Below are 19,830 nucleotides of genomic sequence, written 5' to 3'. Positions count from 1 at the left end.
TGCTGGCACTCTTTTTCCTACCTTGAGATTTTTCCTAAAAGTTAGGTTTTGCTCAAGGAGGTTTTAACGAGGCTAGCTTACCAAATTCAAGATGTAAAGGTACTGCGTCAGAACAATATTTATCTTCTTGTTACGACTTACTTTGTTTATGAAAATCTTATGTTACATACTTATCCATTCACAAACGGTATCTTATCAACACAAAAGTCGCATTAGACTCAAGTGCGCAAAATCAATAGCTGACAATCTTTCAGCACCTAATAATGATCAAACCCCATATGACGGTATCAGCTAAGCAAAATCTATGACAATAAACTATTCAAATATATTGTCAGCAAACAAAATAACAGTCACTAAAGGGGCCATACACACTTTAATCAAAGCACACAGTGTTCATGAGAGTATTAGCATCCCTCAACACATCACAAAATATAAAACTAATTACTTCAAACATTTCTTAATCGGCTAAATTATTATTACCCTCTTCCTCCACAACTTCTTCATCATCAACCAACTGACCATCCCGAACCACCTTGCTCGGATCCAAAGCGGTAAAATCCTCTTCAGGATGTAAGAACTTCGCTTGAATAACGGCACGTTCAAAACCCTCGGCAAAAGCATCAAGGATCTCAGCTTCATGATTAGACTCCATATGTTTCAATTTTGCTGTAACCTCAATAATCTGGTCGCTCATTGTAGACAGTTCATTTACCTTTTTTCCTAGAGACTCTACTGCCCTTTCATGATCCTCTTTCACAAGTTTCAGCTTTTCTTTTGACACTGACAGCTCCTCTTTAAGCTCGGTAAGAACAATTTCCTTTGACTTCAATTGCTCCTTCAGCTCAGTTATCTCTAAACTATTACCCAGCATCATCTTATGCCTTTTTTCCTGACTTCGCCCGATGCTAACTAGTCGAAAACCTAGAACCTGCCCAATACCAGAAAATCAGTTAGAAGTTTTCAAAAAATATATACATATATCATTACATGAAACAAAACCGACCTGCATGAATTGATCTATCCCAACATCCCCAACTTCCTCAATGCGAGCAACGTCGGGAGCAGATTGAACAATCTCATCCGCCAAGACATTGAAAGGGAACTTTTTATCCCACACAGACGAGCCATCACCCTCTTCTTCGAAAGAATGCAGCTTTTCTTGTTTAACAGTAAAATTCGATAACTCACTCAACGGTACCGCTTTTTCCCCTTCCTCCAGATTAATCACCTCAGATTTTCTCTTCTTAAAAACAATACCCTTTTTCTTCTGTGCCGGTTGGTTAACCTCAACCTCACCCTCTACCTTCTCGGCGTTTGAAGAAGACCCTTCAAAATTTTTCATTTTAAACCGGGCCCTCATGCTCGAAGCCGAAACTCCAGGAAACCTCCCGCCTACAAAAGAAACACAACCTTATTGAGAACAATTAAACAATATAAGCAAACCCAACTTACGTAGCGCAAACAGTGCCTCACCAAGGTATTGCACAACAGATGCTTTATCCTCTTCCCAAGGAAGCAAATCCGACACCGATACTAAACCACCTCGGTCAACCATTTCCATCAAAAAACTTATAATACATTCATTCCGAGGTGTTATTAGTTCAGGCCCTAGGATATGATTGGGTTGACAACACCAGTACAGGGGAAACTTCTCCCCAAGATGTTCATCTAAATAGAATGGAAATTCTTCATCTACTGGCTTTACCTTGAAGAACATTTCCTTAAAATCTTTGAAAGAAGATTTATATAGTTTGAAAACAGAAAATCCAGGAGTACTATTCAAGTTAATCCAGAGACCTTTCCATACACCCTTTGCTTGAAACAGGGAGAAAAAAAGTTCCAAATCAGGTTTAATCTCCAAAAACTCCATTAGGATTTGAAAACATTTAATGAACGCCCATCCGTTAGGATGAACTTGAGAAGGTGCGCAATTCATTTGGGTTAACAAATTGCATTCAAACTTAGTAAAAGGAAGTTTTACAGATAATTCCTCAAGCACACAGCTATACATATAAAAGTTTTCAAAACCTTTACTTCTATGAAAAATTCGATCCGTACGGTTGCATGGCAACAACTCAATATGAAAACCAGGTCTGACCATCTTAGACATATTCAGACCCTCGAAACTCTCTCTGTCAAAGAACAGAGAAGCCCTTATCTTCACATCATCATCTACCCATTCATACAAATCATCATCCTCTACTTTAGGAAAAGCTTTCACCTTTTTGTCACTCATTTTTCTTTACAGAAATTAGGAAAGAAGCAAATAAGAAAATGCAGTTACTTACCTCTTCTACTCATTGTTTTTGAAGGAAGATGAAGTGTAAACAGCAAACTGTAAGCGGAACCTGAAAAGAAAATTTCCTTTTCCCATTCATTTAATGAAACCCTTTCAATTCCAAGCCGTAATCATGGCCATCAATCCAAGACCCACTTCCAACGGTTCCAAGCCTACTTAGGAACTTGAGCCTTGCATTGAAAACTGTTGACATTCATTTATACCATCATAGCAGTTACTTTTTTAACTAATATTAATTGACGTTACAAAGTAATGAGTCAAGTTGAACTGGGGGCTCCATCCCTGCGCCGAGCTATAATTCGGCCATTTAATTTCAAAAGCTCAACCTGCCTCATTTAAAACACAGGCTAAGCTTGGGGGCTGTGATACAACCGTTATACGTCGGTTACGAATTATAGCTCGGCGAATCCCTTTTTAATCGGCACATTAACTTTGCCGACTTTATGGCATTAAACCACTATGATCGGTTACACAGAAACGGTCAATAAACGGCCATCATCTCCGAGTTATAAAGGAAACAGCTGAAATTGAAAAGGTAGATCATCGTTCTAAGCTAAAATAACTCTTCAAATAATTCTCTTTAGCTGACTTGAGCGTCGGAGTGCTTTTTGCAGGTGCTCCCCCCCCTTGTTTCACTTGGTGGTCGAGGCATATTGAAGTTCTCCAACAAGGTCGGATGTTCAACCCTCCAAGGAGACATATAGCTCGGCCACAACCAGGCAGGAACAAGTATGTTATTATAAAAAAAGAATTATATGATTGATTAGACACATTTTTTCATAAAAAAAATGTATTTTTAACAAGAAATCAAGAACTAAAATACACATTTTTTTTTTATTCTTATGAAATACATATTTTCATTGTGTGAAAATGGACTAGACCGAGGGCACTTCAAGCATCCTCACTACCATCTCCGACATCTTTTGTCTAGACTGAAGAGGTCGGAGATGGTAGTGGGGGTGTTTGAAATATCTTCACGTCAACTCCAAGATTGCGGTTCAAGGTACTCGCAAGAGAAAAAATATTTTATAAAAGCACTTGTATTTAAATAACATGTGAAAAATAGAATTGAAATTAATGGATTCAAATATATTGATTGTTCCTGCCTGGTTGTGGCCGAGCTATATGTCTCCTTGGAGGGTTGAACGTCCGACCTTGTTGGAGAACTTCAATATGCCTCGACCACCAAGTGAAACAAGGGGGGGAGCACCTGCAAAAAGCACTCCGACGCTCAAGTCAGCTAAAGAGAATTATTTGAAGAGTTATTTTAGCTTAGAACGATGATCTACCTTTTCAATTTCAGCTGTTTCCTTTATAACTCGGAGATGATGGCCGTTTATTGACCGTTTCTGTGTAACCGATCATAGTGGTTTAATGCCATAAAGTCGGCAAAGTTAATGTGCCGATTAAAAAGGGATTCGCCGAGCTATAATTCGTAACCGACGTATAACGGTTGTATCACAGCCCCCAAGCTTAGCCTGTGTTTTAAATGAGGCAGGTTGAGCTTTTGAAATTAAATGGCCGAATTATAGCTCGGTGCAGGGATGGAGCCCCCAGTTCAACTTGACTCATTACTTTGTAACGTCAATTAATATTAGTTAAAAAAGTAACTGCTATGATGGTATAAATGAATGTCAACAGTTTTCAATGCAAGGCTCAAGTTCCTAAGTAGGCTTGGAACCGTTGGAAGTGGGTCTTGGATTGATGGCCATGATTACGGCTTGGAATTGAAAGGGTTTCATTAAATGAATGGGAAAAGGAAATTTTCTTTTCAGGTTCCGCTTACAGTTTGCTGTTTACACTTCATCTTCCTTCAAAAACAATGAGTAGAAGAGGTAAGTAACTGCATTTTCTTATTTGCTTCTTTCCTAATTTCTGTAAAGAAAAATGAGTGACAAAAAGGTGAAAGCTTTTCCTAAAGTAGAGGATGATGATTTGTATGAATGGGTAGATGATGATGTGAAGATAAGGGCTTCTCTGTTCTTTGACAGAGAGAGTTTCGAGGGTCTGAATATGTCTAAGATGGTCAGACCTGGTTTTCATATTGAGTTGTTGCCATGCAACCGTACGGATCGAATTTTTCATAGAAGTAAAGGTTTTGAAAACTTTTATATGTATAGCTGTGTGCTTGAGGAATTATCTGTAAAACTTCCTTTTACTAAGTTTGAATGCAATTTGTTAACCCAAATGAATTGCGCACCTTCTCAAGTTCATCCTAACGGATGGGCGTTCATTAAATGTTTTCAAATCCTAATGGAGTTTTTGGAGATTAAACCTGATTTGGAACTTTTTTTCTCCCTGTTTCAAGCAAAGGGTGTATGGAAAGGTCTCTGGATTAACTTGAATAGTACTCCTGGATTTTCTGTTTTCAAACTATATAAATCTTCTTTCAAAGATTTTAAGGAAATGTTCTTCAAGGTAAAGCCAGTAGATGAAGAATTTCCATTCTATTTAGATGAACATCTTGGGGAGAAGTTTCCCCTGTACTGGTGTTGTCAACCCAATCATATCCTAGGGCCTGAACTAATAACACCTCGGAATGAATGTATTATAAGTTTTTTGATGGAAATGGTTGACCGAGGTGGTTTAGTATCGGTGTCGGATTTGCTTCCTTGGGAAGAGGATAAAGCATCTGTTGTGCAATACCTTGGTGAGGCACTGTTTGCGCTACGTAAGTTGGGTTTGCTTATATTGTTTAATTGTTCTCAATAAGGTTGTGTTTCTTTTGTAGGCGGGAGGTTTCCTGGAGTTTCGGCTTCGAGCATGAGGGCCCGGTTTAAAATGAAAAATTTTGAAGGGTCTTCTTCAAACGCCGAGAAGGTAGAGGGTGAGGTTGAGGTTAACCAACCGGCACAGAAGAAAAAGGGTATTGTTTTTAAGAAGAGAAAATCTGAGGTGATTAATCTGGAGGAAGGGGAAAAAGCGGTACCGTTGAGTGAGTTATCGAATTTTACTGTTAAACAAGAAAAGCTGCATTCTTTCGAAGAAGAGGGTGATGGCTCGTCTGTGTGGGATAAAAAGTTCCCTTTCAATGTCTTGGCGGATGAGATTGTTCAATCTGCTCCCGACGTTGCTCGCATTGAGGAAGTTGGGGATGTTGGGATAGATCAATTCATGCAGGTCGGTTTTGTTTCATGTAATGATATATGTATATATTTTTTGAAAACTTCTAACTGATTTTCTGGTATTGGGCAGGTTCTAGGTTTTCGACTAGTTAGCATCGGGCGAAGTCAGGAAAAAAGGCATAAGATGATGCTGGGTAATAGTTTAGAGATAACTGAGCTGAAGGAGCAATTGAAGTCAAAGGAAATTGTTCTTACCGAGCTTAAAGAGGAGCTGTCAGTGTCAAAAGAAAAGCTGAAACTTGTGAAAGAGGATCATGAAAGGGCAGTAGAGTCTCTAGGAAAAAAGGTAAATGAACTGTCTACAATGAGCGACCAGATTATTGAGGTTACAGCAAAATTGAAACATATGGAGTCTAATCATGAAGCTGAGATCCTTGATGCTTTTGCCGAGGGTTTTGAACGTGCCGTTATTCAAGCGAAGTTCTTACATCCTGAAGAGGATTTTACCGCTTTGGATCCGAGCAAGGTGGTTCGGGATGGTCAGTTGGTTGATGATGAAGAAGTTGTGGAGGAAGAGGGTAATAATAATTTAGCCGATTAAGAAATGTTTGAAGTAATTAGTTTTATATTTTGTGATGTGTTGAGGGATGCTAATACTCTCATGAACACTGTGTGCTTTGATTAAAGTGTGTATGGCCCCTTTAGTGACTGTTATTTTGTTTGCTGACAATATATTTGAATAGTTTATTGTCATAGATTTTGCTTAGCTGATACCGTCATATGGGGTTTGATCATTATTAGGTGCTGAAAGATTGTCAGCTATTGATTTTGCGCACTTGAGTCTAATGCGACTTTTGTGTTGATAAGATACCGTTTGTGAATGGATAAGTATGTAACATAAGATTTTCATAAACAAAGTAAGTCGTAACAAGAAGATAAATATTGTTCTGACGCAGTACCTTTACATCTTGAATTTGGTAAGCTAGCCTCGTTAAAACCTCCTTGAGCAAAACCTAACTTTTAGGAAAAATCTCAAGGTAGGAAAAAGAGTGCCAGCATTCTGCATTGCTAACTATAGTATTGTTTCAAGGATTGAATATTCCAAGTGTTAGGTAGTACCGTGCTATCTAATTGTTCCAATCGATATGCTCCTTTTCCGAGCACTTGGTGAACACGGTAGGGGCCTTCCCATGTCGCTGCGAGTTTTCCATGAGTGGGTGGCCTTCGTGCTGCTTCGGTTTTCCTCAATACTAAGTCTCCGACGTGGAAGGATCTTGGCTTCACCCTTTTATTGTGGCGCTGACCTATTCGCTGTTGTAAGGCTTTATGGCGCACAGCCGCTACGGCTCGCACTTCCTCTAGTAAATCGAGCTCGGCTCGTCGAGCATGGTCATAATCCTCGGCTTGTGTCCTTAAGGAGCTCTGTGATATCTCAATGGGTATCATCGCTTCCGATCCGTATACCAAACGAAATGGTGTTTCTTTAGTTGCGGAGTGTGTTGATGTATTATAACCCCACAAAATCTCTGGGACAAGCTCGGCCCATAGTCCTTTAGCATCGTCGAGCTTTTTCCTTAAAGCTTGAAGGAGGACCTTGTTTGCAGCTTCAGCCTGGCCATTGGATTGAGGATGTTCTACTGAGGAGAAATGCTGCTTTATCTTTAAATTCTGTAAAAAAGTCTTAAAATTATGGTCGGTAAACTGGCGACCATTATCAGTTAAGATGTGACGAGGTATACCAAATCTGCAAATTATGTTTTTCCAGACAAATGATATCATTTGAGCCGATGTAATTTTAGCAAGTGGCTGAGCCTCAATCCATTTAGAAAAATAGTCAATTGCAACAATTAAATATTTTACCTGTCTTGGAGCTGTAGGGAAAGGTCCTAAAATATCCATCCCCCATTGATTAAATGGCCAGCTTACCGTTGAGTGATGCAAATCCTCGGCAGGGATGTTAATAATCGGGGCATGTTTTTGGCAATGGTCGCACGTTCGGACCTTTTGCTGACTGTCCTTCCATATGGTCGGCCAGTAAAAACCGGCACGAAGAATTTTTTGTGCTAGGCTCCTTGCTCCTGAATGCATTCCGCAAATACCTTCATGTACCTCAGCTAAGGCCAGGTCGGCCTCTGACCTGTCTAAGCATTTTAACAATGGTCGAGAATAGCCTCGCCTATACAATTTGTTATTCAGTAATGTAAAGAAAGATGCCTGTCTTTTGAACGTTTTTAGGTTCTGGAGGCCTTTTGGAAGCTCTCCACTTCTAAGATACTGAATATATGGGTCTTGCCAACTATCTTCATCGTCTATATGATAGATATTAAGTATATTTATGCTCGGCTCATGGAGGGTGGATTGTAAAAGTGAGGCAGTGTGTGACTGAGTGGTAGCTAGTTTGGATAATATGTCGGCCCTGTGATTTTGATCTCTCGCTATATGGTTAATTTCAACTTTTGAAAAACGATGCATGAGGTCTTTGACAATTGCTAAATATTTTGACAAAATTGGGTCTTTAGTTTGAAAACTCTGTTTTACTTGTTGAACAACTAAAAGAGAATCGCAATAAACTTGCAAATTGTCAATATGTAGTTCAATTGCTAACCTGAGCCCGGCGACTAGGGCTTCATACTCGGCTTGATTGTTGCTAGCCTTGAATGAGAATCGAAGAGAATGTTCAATAACAACTCCTTCCGTGTTTTCCAAAAGTATTCCTGCTCCAGACCCATGAGGGTTTGAAGCCCCATCAACAAATAATGTCCAGTCTGCAATATTCGTATCCGAGCTTGATCCTGTGAATTCGGCCACGAAATCTGCTAAGTACTGTGACTTGATAGATCCTCGTGGTTGATAATGGATGTCAAACTCGGAGAGTTCAATGGACCATTTTATCAACCGTCCTGCAAGCTCGGGCTTGGCGAGTATTTGTCGCAATGGTTGAGAAGTTCTAACATTGATAGTGTGGCTCTGAAAATATGGGCGTAGTCGTCTTGCCGAAAAAACTAGTGCATAGGCGAGCTTCTCTAATCTCGGATAGCGAAGCTCGGCATTCTGCAATGATTTACTCACGAAATACACTGGCCGTTGAGCACTCTTAGTTTCTGCAACAAGGACGGAACTAATTGCCATATCAGTAACTGACAAATATAAATATAACGGCTCGCCAACCTTGGGTTTCTGTAAAACAGGGGGTTCAGAAAGAAATTGCTTTAGACTGTTAAAGGCCATTTCACAGTTTTCATCCCATTGGAAAGTCGTATTTTTCTTTAAACATTGGAAAAAGCTGAAGGACTTGGATGCTAAACATGGTAGGAATCTGGATAGTGCTGCTAACCGCCCTGTTAATCGCTGAACCTCCTTGATGTTTGTGGGACTATTCATATCAAGGATTGCTTGACACTTCTCAGGATTAGCCTCAATTCCTCGGCTAGTAAGGATGAAGCCGAGGAATTTTCCTCCTCGAACACCAAAGGCACATTTCTCCGGATTGAGCCTCATGTTATAAGCTCGGATTTGGCCAAAAATTTCAGCAAGGTCTTCAATATGGGAGTGGCCGACCTTCGTCTTGGCGACCATGTCGTCCACATATACTTCAATGTTCCGACCTATTTGTTGTTCGAAGACTTTGTTCATCAGTCTTTGGTATGTTGCACCTGCATTCTTTAAGCCAAAAGGCATGACATTATAGCAATAATTACCATATTCAGTAATGAAGGCTGTTTTTTCTTGGTCTGATGGATGCATAAAGATCTGGTTATAACCAGAGTATGCATCCATGAAACTCAAGGTACCATAACCACAAGAGTTATCAACTAAAGTATCAATAGACGGCAAAGGGTAGGCGTCCTTAGGACATGCTTTATTAAGATCTGTAAAGTCGACGCACATGCGCCATTTACCGTTATTTTTCTTTACCATGACGACGTTGGCCAGCCAGGTTGTAAACCTGATTTCTCGGATGAAATTTGCATCAATGAGCTTTTTGGCTTCGGTCATAGATGCGAGCCTCTTCTCATTTCCAAGATTTCGTTTTTTCTGGGATATTGGTCGGGCGGCCGGGCTTAATGCCAATTTATGAGTAATGACAGATGGGTCAATGCCTGGCATGTCTCCTGATGTCCAAGCAAATAGATCAGTGTTTTCCCGCAGAAAATGGACGAGCTTTTCCCTTTCCTTGTCTTTTATGGAGGATCCTATGAAAGTAAACTTTGTCGGGTCATCTGTTAATATAAGCTTTGTTAGCTCCTCGTTTGGTGATGGACGATCTTGAAAATCGGCTCTGGGATCAAGCTCGGCCAGCGTTGGCTGTTCGGCACTGATGGAGTTTACACGCCGCTCGCAACTTCTCTTGATAGGCTTTAGGCTTGTATTATAACAATATCGGGCTTCTTGTAGGTCTCCATGGATTGTGGCGACAATATTATCCTGCACAGGGAACTTGACACACAGATGAACAGTGGATACAATTGCAGCAAATCTGTTTAAAAAAGGTCTTCCTAAGATAAGGTTGTAGGGACTAAAACAGTCAACAACAAGGTACTGGATATCATGTGTTTTAGATAAAGGCTGCTCACCAAGTGTGGTTTGTAACCACACTGAACCCATAACTGGAACTCGTTCTCCTGAAAATCCGACCAAGTCTCCTGCAGATGGTTGTAAAATGTTAGTACTTAGCTTCATTTTTTCAAATGTAGTAAAAAATAACACATCGGCGCTGCTGCCTGGGTCTAGCAGCACTTTCCGAACTATTAAGTCGCCCAATTGGATAGAGATGACAACGGGGTCATCCAAGTTGGTGTCCTGGCAACTAAAGTCGTTCTGGCAGAAGGTCATCTCTGGCACGTCTGGCATTGGCTGAGGATTGCTCGTGGTAGCTCCAAGTGCTAACATGGCCCTGTATGTACGTTTTCTAGCCGAACTTGTTTGTCCTCCTCCGGCATAACCGCCTGAGATGCAATTGATTATGCCTCTAGGTTGAGCAGGAGCCTTTTCTTTGTCCTTCGATGATGATGATGATGGTGGTGCAGGTGATGGATCTGAAGTCGGAATAGCTCTCTTCTGCATATGACCCGAGATGAATTTATCAAGGTGTCCCTGTCTTGCTAAGCGTTCTAACAGGTCTTTGGCGATCACACAATCGTCGGTTGTGTGACCATACTTCTGGTGGAATGTGCAGTACTTGCTTTTGTCGATGTTCTTCGGTTCAGGGTAACTGCCAGCTTTACGGGGGGTTTAATCAATTTGGAGTTCAGAATCTCTTTAATAATATCGTCCCTCTTCGTATTAAACTGAGTATATGTCTCATAGCGGGGGGTGGGTCTGAAGTTCTTCTTACTGTCCCGAGGTCTGTCGTCGTCTTTAGTAGCCGACGACCTTTCAGCCTTCCGAGCTTGTCGAAGTTCTTCAATATCGATTTGCCCCTTCGCCTTCTCTCGAAACTCGGCTAACGTCTTTGGCTTGGATACTGCAATAGCTTCTTGAAATTTTCCTGGGCGGAGGCCGCTTTTGATGGCATGGAGATGTACTTCAGGATGAAGGTCGGGGATCCGCATGGCTATTTTTGTAAAACGGGTGATATAATCCTTCAGACTTTCTTGAGGGGCTTGCTTAACAGTCGTCAGGTAATCGGAATCATGTAAATATATTGCTGATGCCGCAAAATGATCTTCAAACTGTTTTGCTAACTCCTGGAAACGTGAAATGGAATCTGCAGGCAAAGAGCAAAACCAGTCAAGTGCAGGACCATCTAAAAAGGATGGAAAACAACGACATAAAATAGGATCAGATGCACCGTTAACGATCATGATAGATCGGAATTTTTTGATATGTTGCTTTGGATCTCCCAAACCATCATATGGAGTTAGAGTCGTTGGCAATGTGAATTGTCTAGGCAGTTGAAAGTTCATAATATCGGCCGTGAAAGGTCCTGCCGAGTTGTCAGGCTCATCCTCCTCGTCGTTGGGCGAGGTTTCATTGTTATGGGGATCTCCGCCATCATCATCTTGAGGGGTTTCCGAAACATGCGTTGGGTGGGATTGATGCTCATCATTGGTGTTTCGCCCGTGATGGGTGTCGTTGTGCTCAAGGCGGGCGTTGGCTATCTGCTGAATTTGTTGTTGCATTCTTTGATTTTCCTCCGCCATACGTTGATTTGCCTCAGCCATGCGTTGATTTGCCTGCTGAAGCTCGGTTACCATCCGAAGGAGCTCGGACGTAGAAGGGGGAGGCACATCAGCCATTAATGGATGTTAGGGTATTTTGGGGCCTAGAAAGAAAATTTTTCTATAACCTCGGCCCCACGGTGGGCGCCAAATGTTCCTGCCTGGTTGTGGCCGAGCTATATGTCTCCTTGGAGGGTTGAACGTCCGACCTTGTTGGAGAACTTCAATATGCCTCGACCACCAAGTGAAACAAGGGGGGGAGCACCTGCAAAAAGCACTCCGACGCTCAAGTCAGCTAAAGAGAATTATTTGAAGAGTTATTTTAGCTTAGAACGATGATCTACCTTTTCAATTTCAGCTGTTTCCTTTATAACTCGGAGATGATGGCCGTTTATTGACCGTTTCTGTGTAACCGATCATAGTGGTTTAATGCCATAAAGTCGGCAAAGTTAATGTGCCGATTAAAAAGGGATTCGCCGAGCTATAATTCGTAACCGACGTATAACGGTTGTATCATTGATAATTTTGAATTTATAGAAAAAAAAGGAGAAAAAACTAGTGAAGGGATTAGTTTGGTGCACGACATTCAATTTTAGGGACTAAAATGAGTCATTTAACGTAAAGTGATGGACTAATTTGGTGCATCTACAATCATGACATAATAGATGACACGTGGACGAATACTGTTACGACATGTGACACAAACAGACACGTGGTGCAACTATCCACACGTGGCGCAACCATTCACATCAGCATGCCACGTGTCACTAGTCAACACATCATCATACCATTATACGTGGTTAAATCATGGAGTGACACGTCTCACTAACACACCATGTCATTATGCCATTAATAAAAAATGAGTCAGAGACTAATGTAATGCATTTTTGTCGATCTCAAGGATTAAAACCTCAAAAACAATTTTAGTGCAGGAATGTCAAGGAGAATTTTGGGTTTAAGTCCATTCTAGTGTGAAGAAAGAATGTTGTTAAACAGGTCTCTTAGAAGATCCACTTAACGGGTCTCTTAGAAACAATATCCGACGTTGTTGTTGAACAATGAACCATGAACAATGTATACAAGCTGCACGCTAACCTCATCAAAACGGGGAACCATTCCAACCCTGTTTCCCTCCGAAGCTTCGTCCTCCAGTGCGCCCGATCGCCACTACCCGAAGCTCCACGCTATGCAGCCACCCTCCTCCTCAGCCAGCCCACCATCACCGTCCCCGGCGACCCCTTCCTCTTCAACACCCTCATCAAAACCACCCCTTCTTCCCTCTCCATCTCCCTATTCGCCTTCATGCACCGAACCCCCCACCACCCTTTTGATCACTTCACCTTCCCCCTTGTCCTCACCGCCTTGAAAAGCCATCTTGACCCTCACCATCTCCACTCACTCATTATCAAGCTTGGATTCTACTCCAGTCTCTACGTTCACAATGCACTTATTGGTGCTTATGGTTTTCGTGGGTCCATTCAGTTTGCAGTTAAGGTGTTTGATGAAATGCCCCATAGGGACTTGGTTTCTTGGTCCTCCTTGATTTCTTGCTTGGCAAGGAACGGGATGCCTACTGAAGCTCTTGGGGTTTTCCGGCAAATGCAGGTCCAGGAGTGTGGATTGAAACTCGATGAGGTTGTTATGTTGAGTGTGGTGTCTGCGGTTTCGAGCTTGGGAGCATTGGAATTGGGTATATGGGTTCATGGTTTTATTTTAAGGAGTGGGATTGATGTTGGGGTTCTGTTGGGCACTGCGCTTGTTGATATGTACTCAAGGTGTGGGTCGATTGACAGGGCGGTGAAGGTGTTCGATGAAATGCCACATAGGAATGTTGTTACTTGGACAACATTGATCAGTGGGTTTGCAGTTCATGGCAGAAGTAGGGAGGCCTTGGAGGCATTTCACAGGATGAGGGAGTCTGGTTTGAAGCCTGATCGCATTGCTTTTTCTGGTGCGTTGGTGGCTTGTAGCCATGGTGGTCTTGTGGAGGAGGGTTGGCAGGTATATGAATCCATGAGAAGCGAGTACCAGATGGAACCGATGCTGGAGCATTATGGTTGTATGGTTGATCTCCTTGGTCGAGCAGGATTGCTTGATGAGGCTTTTAAGTTTGTGGAGGAAATGCCAATCCAGCCAAACTCTGTTATTTGGAGGACCCTGCTTGGGGCTTGTGTGAATCATAACTATCTTGCATTGGCTGAGAAAGCCAAGGAGCGGATCACTGAGCTGGAACCCCATCACGATGGTGATTATGTGCTTCTGTCGAACGCCTATGGCGGAGTTGGTAAATGGGTTGAGAAGGCCGGGCTGAGGAATTCGATGAGGGAGAATAGGATTGCAAAGGAGCCTGGCTGTAGTTGGCTCCATGTTGATCAAACAGTTCATGAGTTTGTATCAGGAGATAATTCTCATCCACAATGGGAAGAGATTTCAAAGTTTCTAGATTCAGTTATAGACACTGTGAAAGTTGGAGGTTACACCCAAAATACCTCCAATGTGCTGCATGACATCCAAGAGGAGGAGAAAGAACATTCTCTGGGTTATCATAGTGAGAAACTGGCAGTAGCTTATCTGCTTCTTTATCATAGGGATAGAAGGACCATCAGGGTTATCAAGAATCTTAGGATTTGTTATGACTGTCATAGTTTCATGAAGCATGTTTCAGGTATCTTTGACAAAGATATCATTATTAGGGACCGAAATCGGTTCCATCATTTCAATAAGGGATCATGTTCTTGTCGGGATTTTTGGTAAAGCATGCAAGTTCAACCTATAACCTATATTTCAAGTCCTACACTCAACAACTTGCAACAATGTCCATTTATCTATTTATAATTTCCATGCCAAATTCAGGTACACTTTCACTTCCTAATCACTAAACAAGCTTTCGTTTCCATTTTTAAAAATATTAAGGATACATATTATGTGATGTGTGGGAACCATGTCGACTCACACATCATTCACCGTTGGATGAAATGTGGACCCCAATTAGCTTGGGTTCATAGCCCATCCAATAGGATATGGTCGACATAGTATCAAATACAATGTATATACACATAACACATCTCTTACAACTATTATGCTTAAAAATAAAATGTAGTAATCTTTTATCGATTAGTATCTTGAATGTAAACATCAAGCATTTGTAGAAATTATGTATTTATGTTGCCATTGTAGTTTCAGTTCCTGTGGACACCAAACTATAAATATCATATAAAACTATCTTTTCCATTTCTACTGAATTTCGATAAGCCAAGTTTGAAAGATTTAAATTTCTTTTTTACTTGGTTATATTAATATGTAAATAATTTTTTGTTGAAACTTTATTTGATAAAGGATTATGAATCTTAATTATTATATCCTTTGGAACAATACTACATCCTTATTTGTGCTTGTTAGAAGTCATTCCAGATAGGTGTAAAAGATAAATAAATGAATAAATAAATAACAAGTAAACGGAAGCTTCCAACCCTATTCCTTGATTAGAAACTGACACGAATTCTTTTAGCATATCTATGGTTAATATGCATGTTCTACGTGCTGACATGGTACAACCTGCAATTTGCACATGAACTTTTGTTCCATGTCCAGTTTCTCAATCCATAGGTTTATCCAAGTATTTTAATTATTAGGGTGTTCAATTAGTTCATTTTCCCCATAAATTATTTAATTAATCCAATAAAATGACTCTAAATATAATAAACTACCAATTTACTCTAAATATAATAATATAATAATATAAAAGCAAATGCTTTTCATGCTATATGGGATACGGCACCACCTTGTGAAGCAACTAGCCCATGCGTCATGTTTGGCCGTCTGTCCCTGAATGGATTGTGTTGCATGAGGTTTTCTTTGTTGTTTTGGCTCTCTTTAGTTTTGTCGGTGGCAGTACATGTATATTTTTAATCGAAAAAGTCCCAACTCCTTGCATATTCTTAAAGCACATTTAATGTATACCCGAAAAACATGCACAATCAATATATATGCTTGATAAGTATACAGCTCATTATGGTGCGAAGACAGAATATAGCATCACCTTGAGTAACCAAAATAAACTTCTTTTGTTACTTTCCATGCTGGTGAGGGGTTTTCTGAAGTGTGAAGGCAATAATTCAGTGTCCATTAAGACCCCAAAGTGATCACCATATATGGTAAGATAGCATGGTCATGACTGAAAATGCCTAATATATGCAGGAAGATGGGAGAAAAAGAGAATAAATGTGAGAAGCACAAGAAATACATATCCATTATTTCCTTATAAGTAGAACTTGATTCAATTTAGTTTTCAAAGCATCAAAAACTAAAAGAGCTAAACAGATGGTGTGTTCGCTAATGGTATGGATTGCGTTTTGGACTCTGCTTTTGATTTCTGTGTCGGTAAACAACGTGTCCACCGCGACACGATCACCGATGCCACCATTTTCGGCTATGTTTGTGTTTGGTGATTCATTAGTGGATAATGGGAACAACAACTACCTGGCCTCTTTTGCAAAGGCCAATTATGTACCTTATGGCATTGATACTTCATGGGGTCCAACTGGGAGATTTTCAAATGGAAAAATGCTTGTAGATCTGCTAGGTACATAACTTTTTGCCTTTTTTTTTGTAATTACCAAAATCATAGAGTATCTTTGAGCTGATAAAACAGTTTTGCAGGTGAATTCTTTGGCCATCCATATCTACCATCTTTTGCAGCTGCTCAGATACAAGGCAGGAACATTACCTGGGGAGTAAACTATGCTTCAGCTGCAGCCGGGATACTCGATGAGACGGGGAGAAATCTGGTAATCTTTGTACTGATTAGTTTTGTTATTTTTTGAAAGGCGATTATTCACATGAAGATGTCTTCGTGTGAAGATGACAGCTGAGATCCAAGTGATTATTAATGTATTTAACTAAATTAATTGACATAACATATGTCCACATTTCAGTTATCATCTTCATATAAAAGACATCTTCAGGTGAATAACCACCTCTTTGAAAATGTATTTTATGTGAAATTCTCACATCTCGTGATCACATTTATTTATGAACGGGTCACTTACAAGTAAAACAGAAATAACATGGGGGAAAAAACATAGCATCTAAAATTTTCAGATCTATGTAAACACATTTTTACTCTCCCACTCACTCACCCCTGTAATGTTGCAATCTAAAAATTTCATACGAGAGTGTATATTCCTGTATGTCCAGATTTTAACTAACGGATTAAACGACACAGGGAGCACGCATTACCTTCAACCAGCAGGTGCAGAATTTTCAAACAACCGTAACCCAGCTGAAGACAACAATGGATGACATGAATTTGAGTCAGTATTTGGCGAAGTCATTGGCAATAGTGAATCATGGAAGCAATGACTACATAAACAACTATCTCTTGTCAGGACTATATTCATCAAGCTTCCTCTACGACCCAAAAACATATGCTGATATACTCATACAGCAATACAAAACTCAGATTCAGGTAAATTTTCCAATGCATCTTCTTGAAAAAAAAAAACGTTAATTAGGTCCTTGCTAATCATTTTGTTAAAAGAGTTTGAAATGTTCTTGGAATATTTGTTTTTATATTCAATGTAGGATCAATTGTGTAATATTCTAGAAGCGAATATTCTAAGATTATATATAATATAGAGTAAACTACCATTTGTACCCACAAAATTTGAAAACGCTGATATATCTACTCATAGAAGAAGAAAATTACCATTTGTACCCATGAAACATAAACTTTTGCTAACAAAACTATCCAAATCCAAAAAAATTATTTGAAATTTCCAAATTCCCTACCACTACCACTTACTCCACACCACCACTTTTTCAATCCCAAACCCACCACCGAAACTCTTCCTCACCACCACCCTAAACCCTAACCACTACTATCACTCAAAATACTTCCCGTGCCTCCGAGGAACATTCCAGAAACAACGATTATTTCAACCAAACACAGAACAAGTACAAACTTCAACCATGTCTTGCTGTAACCCAAAGAAAAGAAAGAGACGCACCTGGATTTAGGGTAGAGTCCTTCCATTGAAGGGGTAGCAGATGTGACGGTCATAGGATACAGATCCCAATCCGTTGGTTCTCCTGGGAGCATTTTATGGCCGCCATGAGGGAGTTCGACACCAGAGGTCCGTCGTCATCGGCAGTAGAGGAGGTCGATGAGGGTTTGGAGGAGGAGAGGCGGTCGAGGGACACGCTGACGGAGAGTTATAGGGCGCGCAGCTGGAGGCGTGGGGAGACGGATACGGCTGCGGCTACCGCGGTGACGACAGTGCGCGTTTGGGTGATTGCATCGCTGAGGGAGGAGGAACGGAGGGCCAAGAGAGCGGAGATTATTTGGAGGGAGGTCGTCTAGGAAGCTTGCCGATTTTGGATGGCGGCAATGATGGTGGTAGTTGGGGATGAGAGTGGTGGTGAAGAAAAGTTTGGGTGGTAGTGGGATTTGAGATTAGAAAAGTGGTGGTGAAGATAAGGGTAATTTAGGGATTTTAAGTAATTTTTTAGTGTTTGGATAATTTTGTTGTGCGGAACCCATATTTCATGGGCACAAATGGTAATTTCCTTCTTTTATGGGTAGATATGTCAGCGTTTTCAACTTTCGTGGGTAGAAATGGTAGTTTACTCTATAATATAAGATAACTACTAGTAAGGACATAACTAAAATTTTATCTAGTATAGGGATTAAATTATAATGGCTTAATTGAAAATTTAGTGAAATTATACGAACTAACAGAGTAATTAAGAGAGATGCTAGGAGATATAACAGAAACTATCAAAACAGTGTCTATAATCTGTTCTACATTTATTGCTTAATCTTAACACATGGAAGGTGCTACTATTCTGCAGCGTCTGCATGATTTGGGGCTGAGAAAGTTCTTGCTGGCAGGTGTTGGACCACTCGGTTGCATACCAAATCAAATATCCAAAGGCCTTTTCCCATCAGGAGTGTGCGTGGATGATGTCAACGCAATGGTTGGAATTTTTAATGATAGATTGAGATCCTTGGTTGATGAACTGAACACACAATACAGTGGTTCATCAATTTTTGTTTACGGCAACACTTATGCAGCTCTCACGCAGATTATACAAGACCCAATTGCTTATGGTAAGAAATGTCCTTAATTATATGGTTATTAATCTAGGGGGTGTATTTTGCTGCTCCTTAATTAATAATGGCACTCCTTTATTATTATTCCTAAATTGTCCTCAATTTCTATGAGCTTTTCTCATTACCGAAAACATAAAATAATGAAAATGGAGGGTAATATGGACAAATTATATAAAAAGAGTGACATTATCAAATTCAGGAATTGCAAGAGTAAACACCCAACCCGGTCCCTGTCCATATCAAATTAGGACAACGCGATCCCTCACCAAAAAAGTAACCCACGCCGGGATCGCGTTACTTTTTTGGTGAGGGAACGCGTTATCCTAATTTGATATGGACAGGGACCGGGTTGGGTGTTTACTCGGAATTGCAATAATGTAAACTATATTGAGTTCTCCTGGAGGTAAATGTATTGCACATGAGGCTAGGGGAGGTTAGTGTCATGCTTATAAGAAAAGTGATTATCACATTTCATAAAATCTATTAACACAAAATGCCTTAAAGCTTAAACTTCAAAGGAGGTTAGTGTCTATGTTTTCAAATAAAAGAATATCATAATTACAGAGTCAAAAATGAAGAAATATCATGTGTAATATCATTTAGTCTTAGAGAATAAACGTTCTTTTCCATTATCATCATGGCATGATGATGTATTTTTTTCATTTACAGGTTTTGTTGTGACTGGTAGAGCATGCTGTGGAGTTGGAAGTTTTCAAGGACGGATAAGTTGCTTACCCTATTCCATTCCATGCAGAAACAGAGACCAGTATGTGTTTTGGGATGTCTTTCATCCTTCAGAAGCTGTGAACAAAATTCTTGCTCAAAGAGCATTCAATGGATCATCCTCTGATTGCTACCCAGTTAATGTGTCTCAGATGGCACTATTATTCTAGCTTACCTATATTTCCTATTGGGCAAACCATAACTTCAGTTGGTATACAAAGGATCACATTATTATCAATAATTATTCAACAAAATTCAAAGTAATTTCTAAGGGTGAATTTTAGTATTGATGGATATCATTTATTATTGAGTTGTTAGAAGCCTTTTATAATTTTTGTGTTTAAGCTGTTTCTTGATGCATATTTGCTTTACTTGTGTTATAAATGTCTAGCGTATGATTGTTTCTTGAGAGTTCAAATATGATTATGCAGTGAACTGTTCTATTGAGAAGTTTCATATGTAATTACT

General features: G+C 40.2%; 4 protein-coding genes across 7 annotated transcripts; 3 read left to right on the top strand and 1 right to left on the bottom strand.

The window, feature by feature from the left end:
- Positions 1-107: 107 nt before the first annotated feature.
- On the bottom strand, positions 108-2,919 carry LOC112772610 (uncharacterized). 2 transcript variants are annotated; one of them, XM_025817574.2, is made up of 3 exons: positions 1,474-2,919; positions 1,004-1,392; positions 108-928 (listed from the first exon to the last, which is right to left on the bottom strand). In XM_025817574.2, the coding sequence occupies exons 1-3, from the start codon at positions 2,234-2,236 to the stop codon at positions 458-460; spliced, it is 1,623 nt and encodes a 540-aa protein (XP_025673359.1). In that variant the 5' UTR covers positions 2,237-2,919; the 3' UTR covers positions 108-457. The 2 variants fall into 2 exon arrangements, with proteins under 2 accessions (XP_025673359.1, XP_025673360.1); XM_025817575.2 differs by having other exon boundaries at positions 2,289-2,919.
- Positions 2,920-3,844: 925 nt separating this feature from the next.
- Positions 3,845-6,315, top strand: LOC112772611 (uncharacterized). Of its 2 annotated transcripts, none has more exons than XM_025817577.2 (3): positions 3,845-4,134; positions 5,031-5,419; positions 5,495-6,315. In XM_025817577.2, exons 1-3 carry the CDS (start codon positions 4,122-4,124, stop codon positions 5,963-5,965), a joined length of 873 nt encoding a protein of 290 aa, XP_025673362.1. In that variant the 5' UTR covers positions 3,845-4,121; the 3' UTR covers positions 5,966-6,315. The 2 variants fall into 2 exon arrangements, with proteins under 2 accessions (XP_025673362.1, XP_025673361.1); XM_025817576.2 differs by having other exon boundaries at positions 3,845-4,949.
- A 6,200-nt stretch (positions 6,316-12,515) lies between these two features.
- On the top strand, positions 12,516-19,626 carry LOC112771945 (GDSL esterase/lipase At1g71250). 2 transcript variants are annotated; one of them, XM_072224647.1, is made up of 6 exons: positions 12,516-14,378; positions 15,723-16,107; positions 16,185-16,312; positions 16,750-16,992; positions 18,378-18,636; positions 19,309-19,626. In XM_072224647.1, exons 2-6 carry the CDS (start codon positions 15,846-15,848, stop codon positions 19,530-19,532), a joined length of 1,116 nt encoding a protein of 371 aa, XP_072080748.1. In that variant the 5' UTR covers positions 12,516-14,378; positions 15,723-15,845; the 3' UTR covers positions 19,533-19,626. The 2 variants fall into 2 exon arrangements, with proteins under 2 accessions (XP_072080748.1, XP_029151061.1); XM_029295228.2 differs by having other exon boundaries at positions 12,559-16,107.
- LOC140181509 (pentatricopeptide repeat-containing protein At4g21065-like) lies at positions 12,591-14,279 on the top strand. The gene has a single exon (XM_072225138.1). It carries the CDS (start codon positions 12,591-12,593, stop codon positions 14,277-14,279), a length of 1,689 nt encoding a protein of 562 aa, XP_072081239.1.
- Positions 19,627-19,830: the final 204 nt, after the last annotated feature.

The sequence above is a fragment of the Arachis hypogaea genome, chromosome 18, assembly GCF_003086295.3.
Source record: "Arachis hypogaea cultivar Tifrunner chromosome 18, arahy.Tifrunner.gnm2.J5K5, whole genome shotgun sequence".
Classification (NCBI taxonomy): domain Eukaryota; kingdom Viridiplantae; phylum Streptophyta; class Magnoliopsida; order Fabales; family Fabaceae; genus Arachis; species Arachis hypogaea.
This window is presented reverse-complemented; position numbering and strand designations above follow the sequence as displayed.

Excerpts from the sequence above, each read along its gene's own strand:
- LOC112772610 (XM_025817574.2), bottom strand. The coding sequence starts at position 2,236 with ATGAGTGACAAAAAGGTGAAAGCTTTTCCTAAAGTAGAGGATGATGAT. Across the intron at positions 1,393-1,473 it reads ATCTGTTGTGCAATACCTTG|GCGGGAGGTTTCCTGGAGTT; the intron begins GTGAGGCACTGT and ends TTTCTTTTGTAG. Across the intron at positions 929-1,003 it reads GGATAGATCAATTCATGCAG|GTTCTAGGTTTTCGACTAGT; the intron begins GTCGGTTTTGTT and ends GGTATTGGGCAG.
- LOC112772611 (XM_025817576.2), top strand. The coding sequence starts at position 4,187 with ATGAGTGACAAAAAGGTGAAAGCTTTTCCTAAAGTAGAGGATGATGAT. Across the intron at positions 4,950-5,030 it reads ATCTGTTGTGCAATACCTTG|GCGGGAGGTTTCCTGGAGTT; the intron begins GTGAGGCACTGT and ends TTTCTTTTGTAG. Across the intron at positions 5,420-5,494 it reads GGATAGATCAATTCATGCAG|GTTCTAGGTTTTCGACTAGT; the intron begins GTCGGTTTTGTT and ends GGTATTGGGCAG.
- LOC140181509 (XM_072225138.1), top strand. The coding sequence starts at position 12,591 with ATGAACAATGTATACAAGCTGCACGCTAACCTCATCAAAACGGGGAAC.
- LOC112771945 (XM_072224647.1), top strand. The coding sequence starts at position 15,846 with ATGGTGTGTTCGCTAATGGTATGGATTGCGTTTTGGACTCTGCTTTTG. Across the intron at positions 16,993-18,377 it reads AATACAAAACTCAGATTCAG|CGTCTGCATGATTTGGGGCT; the intron begins GTAAATTTTCCA and ends ACTATTCTGCAG. Across the intron at positions 18,637-19,308 it reads ACAAGACCCAATTGCTTATG|GTTTTGTTGTGACTGGTAGA; the intron begins GTAAGAAATGTC and ends TTTCATTTACAG.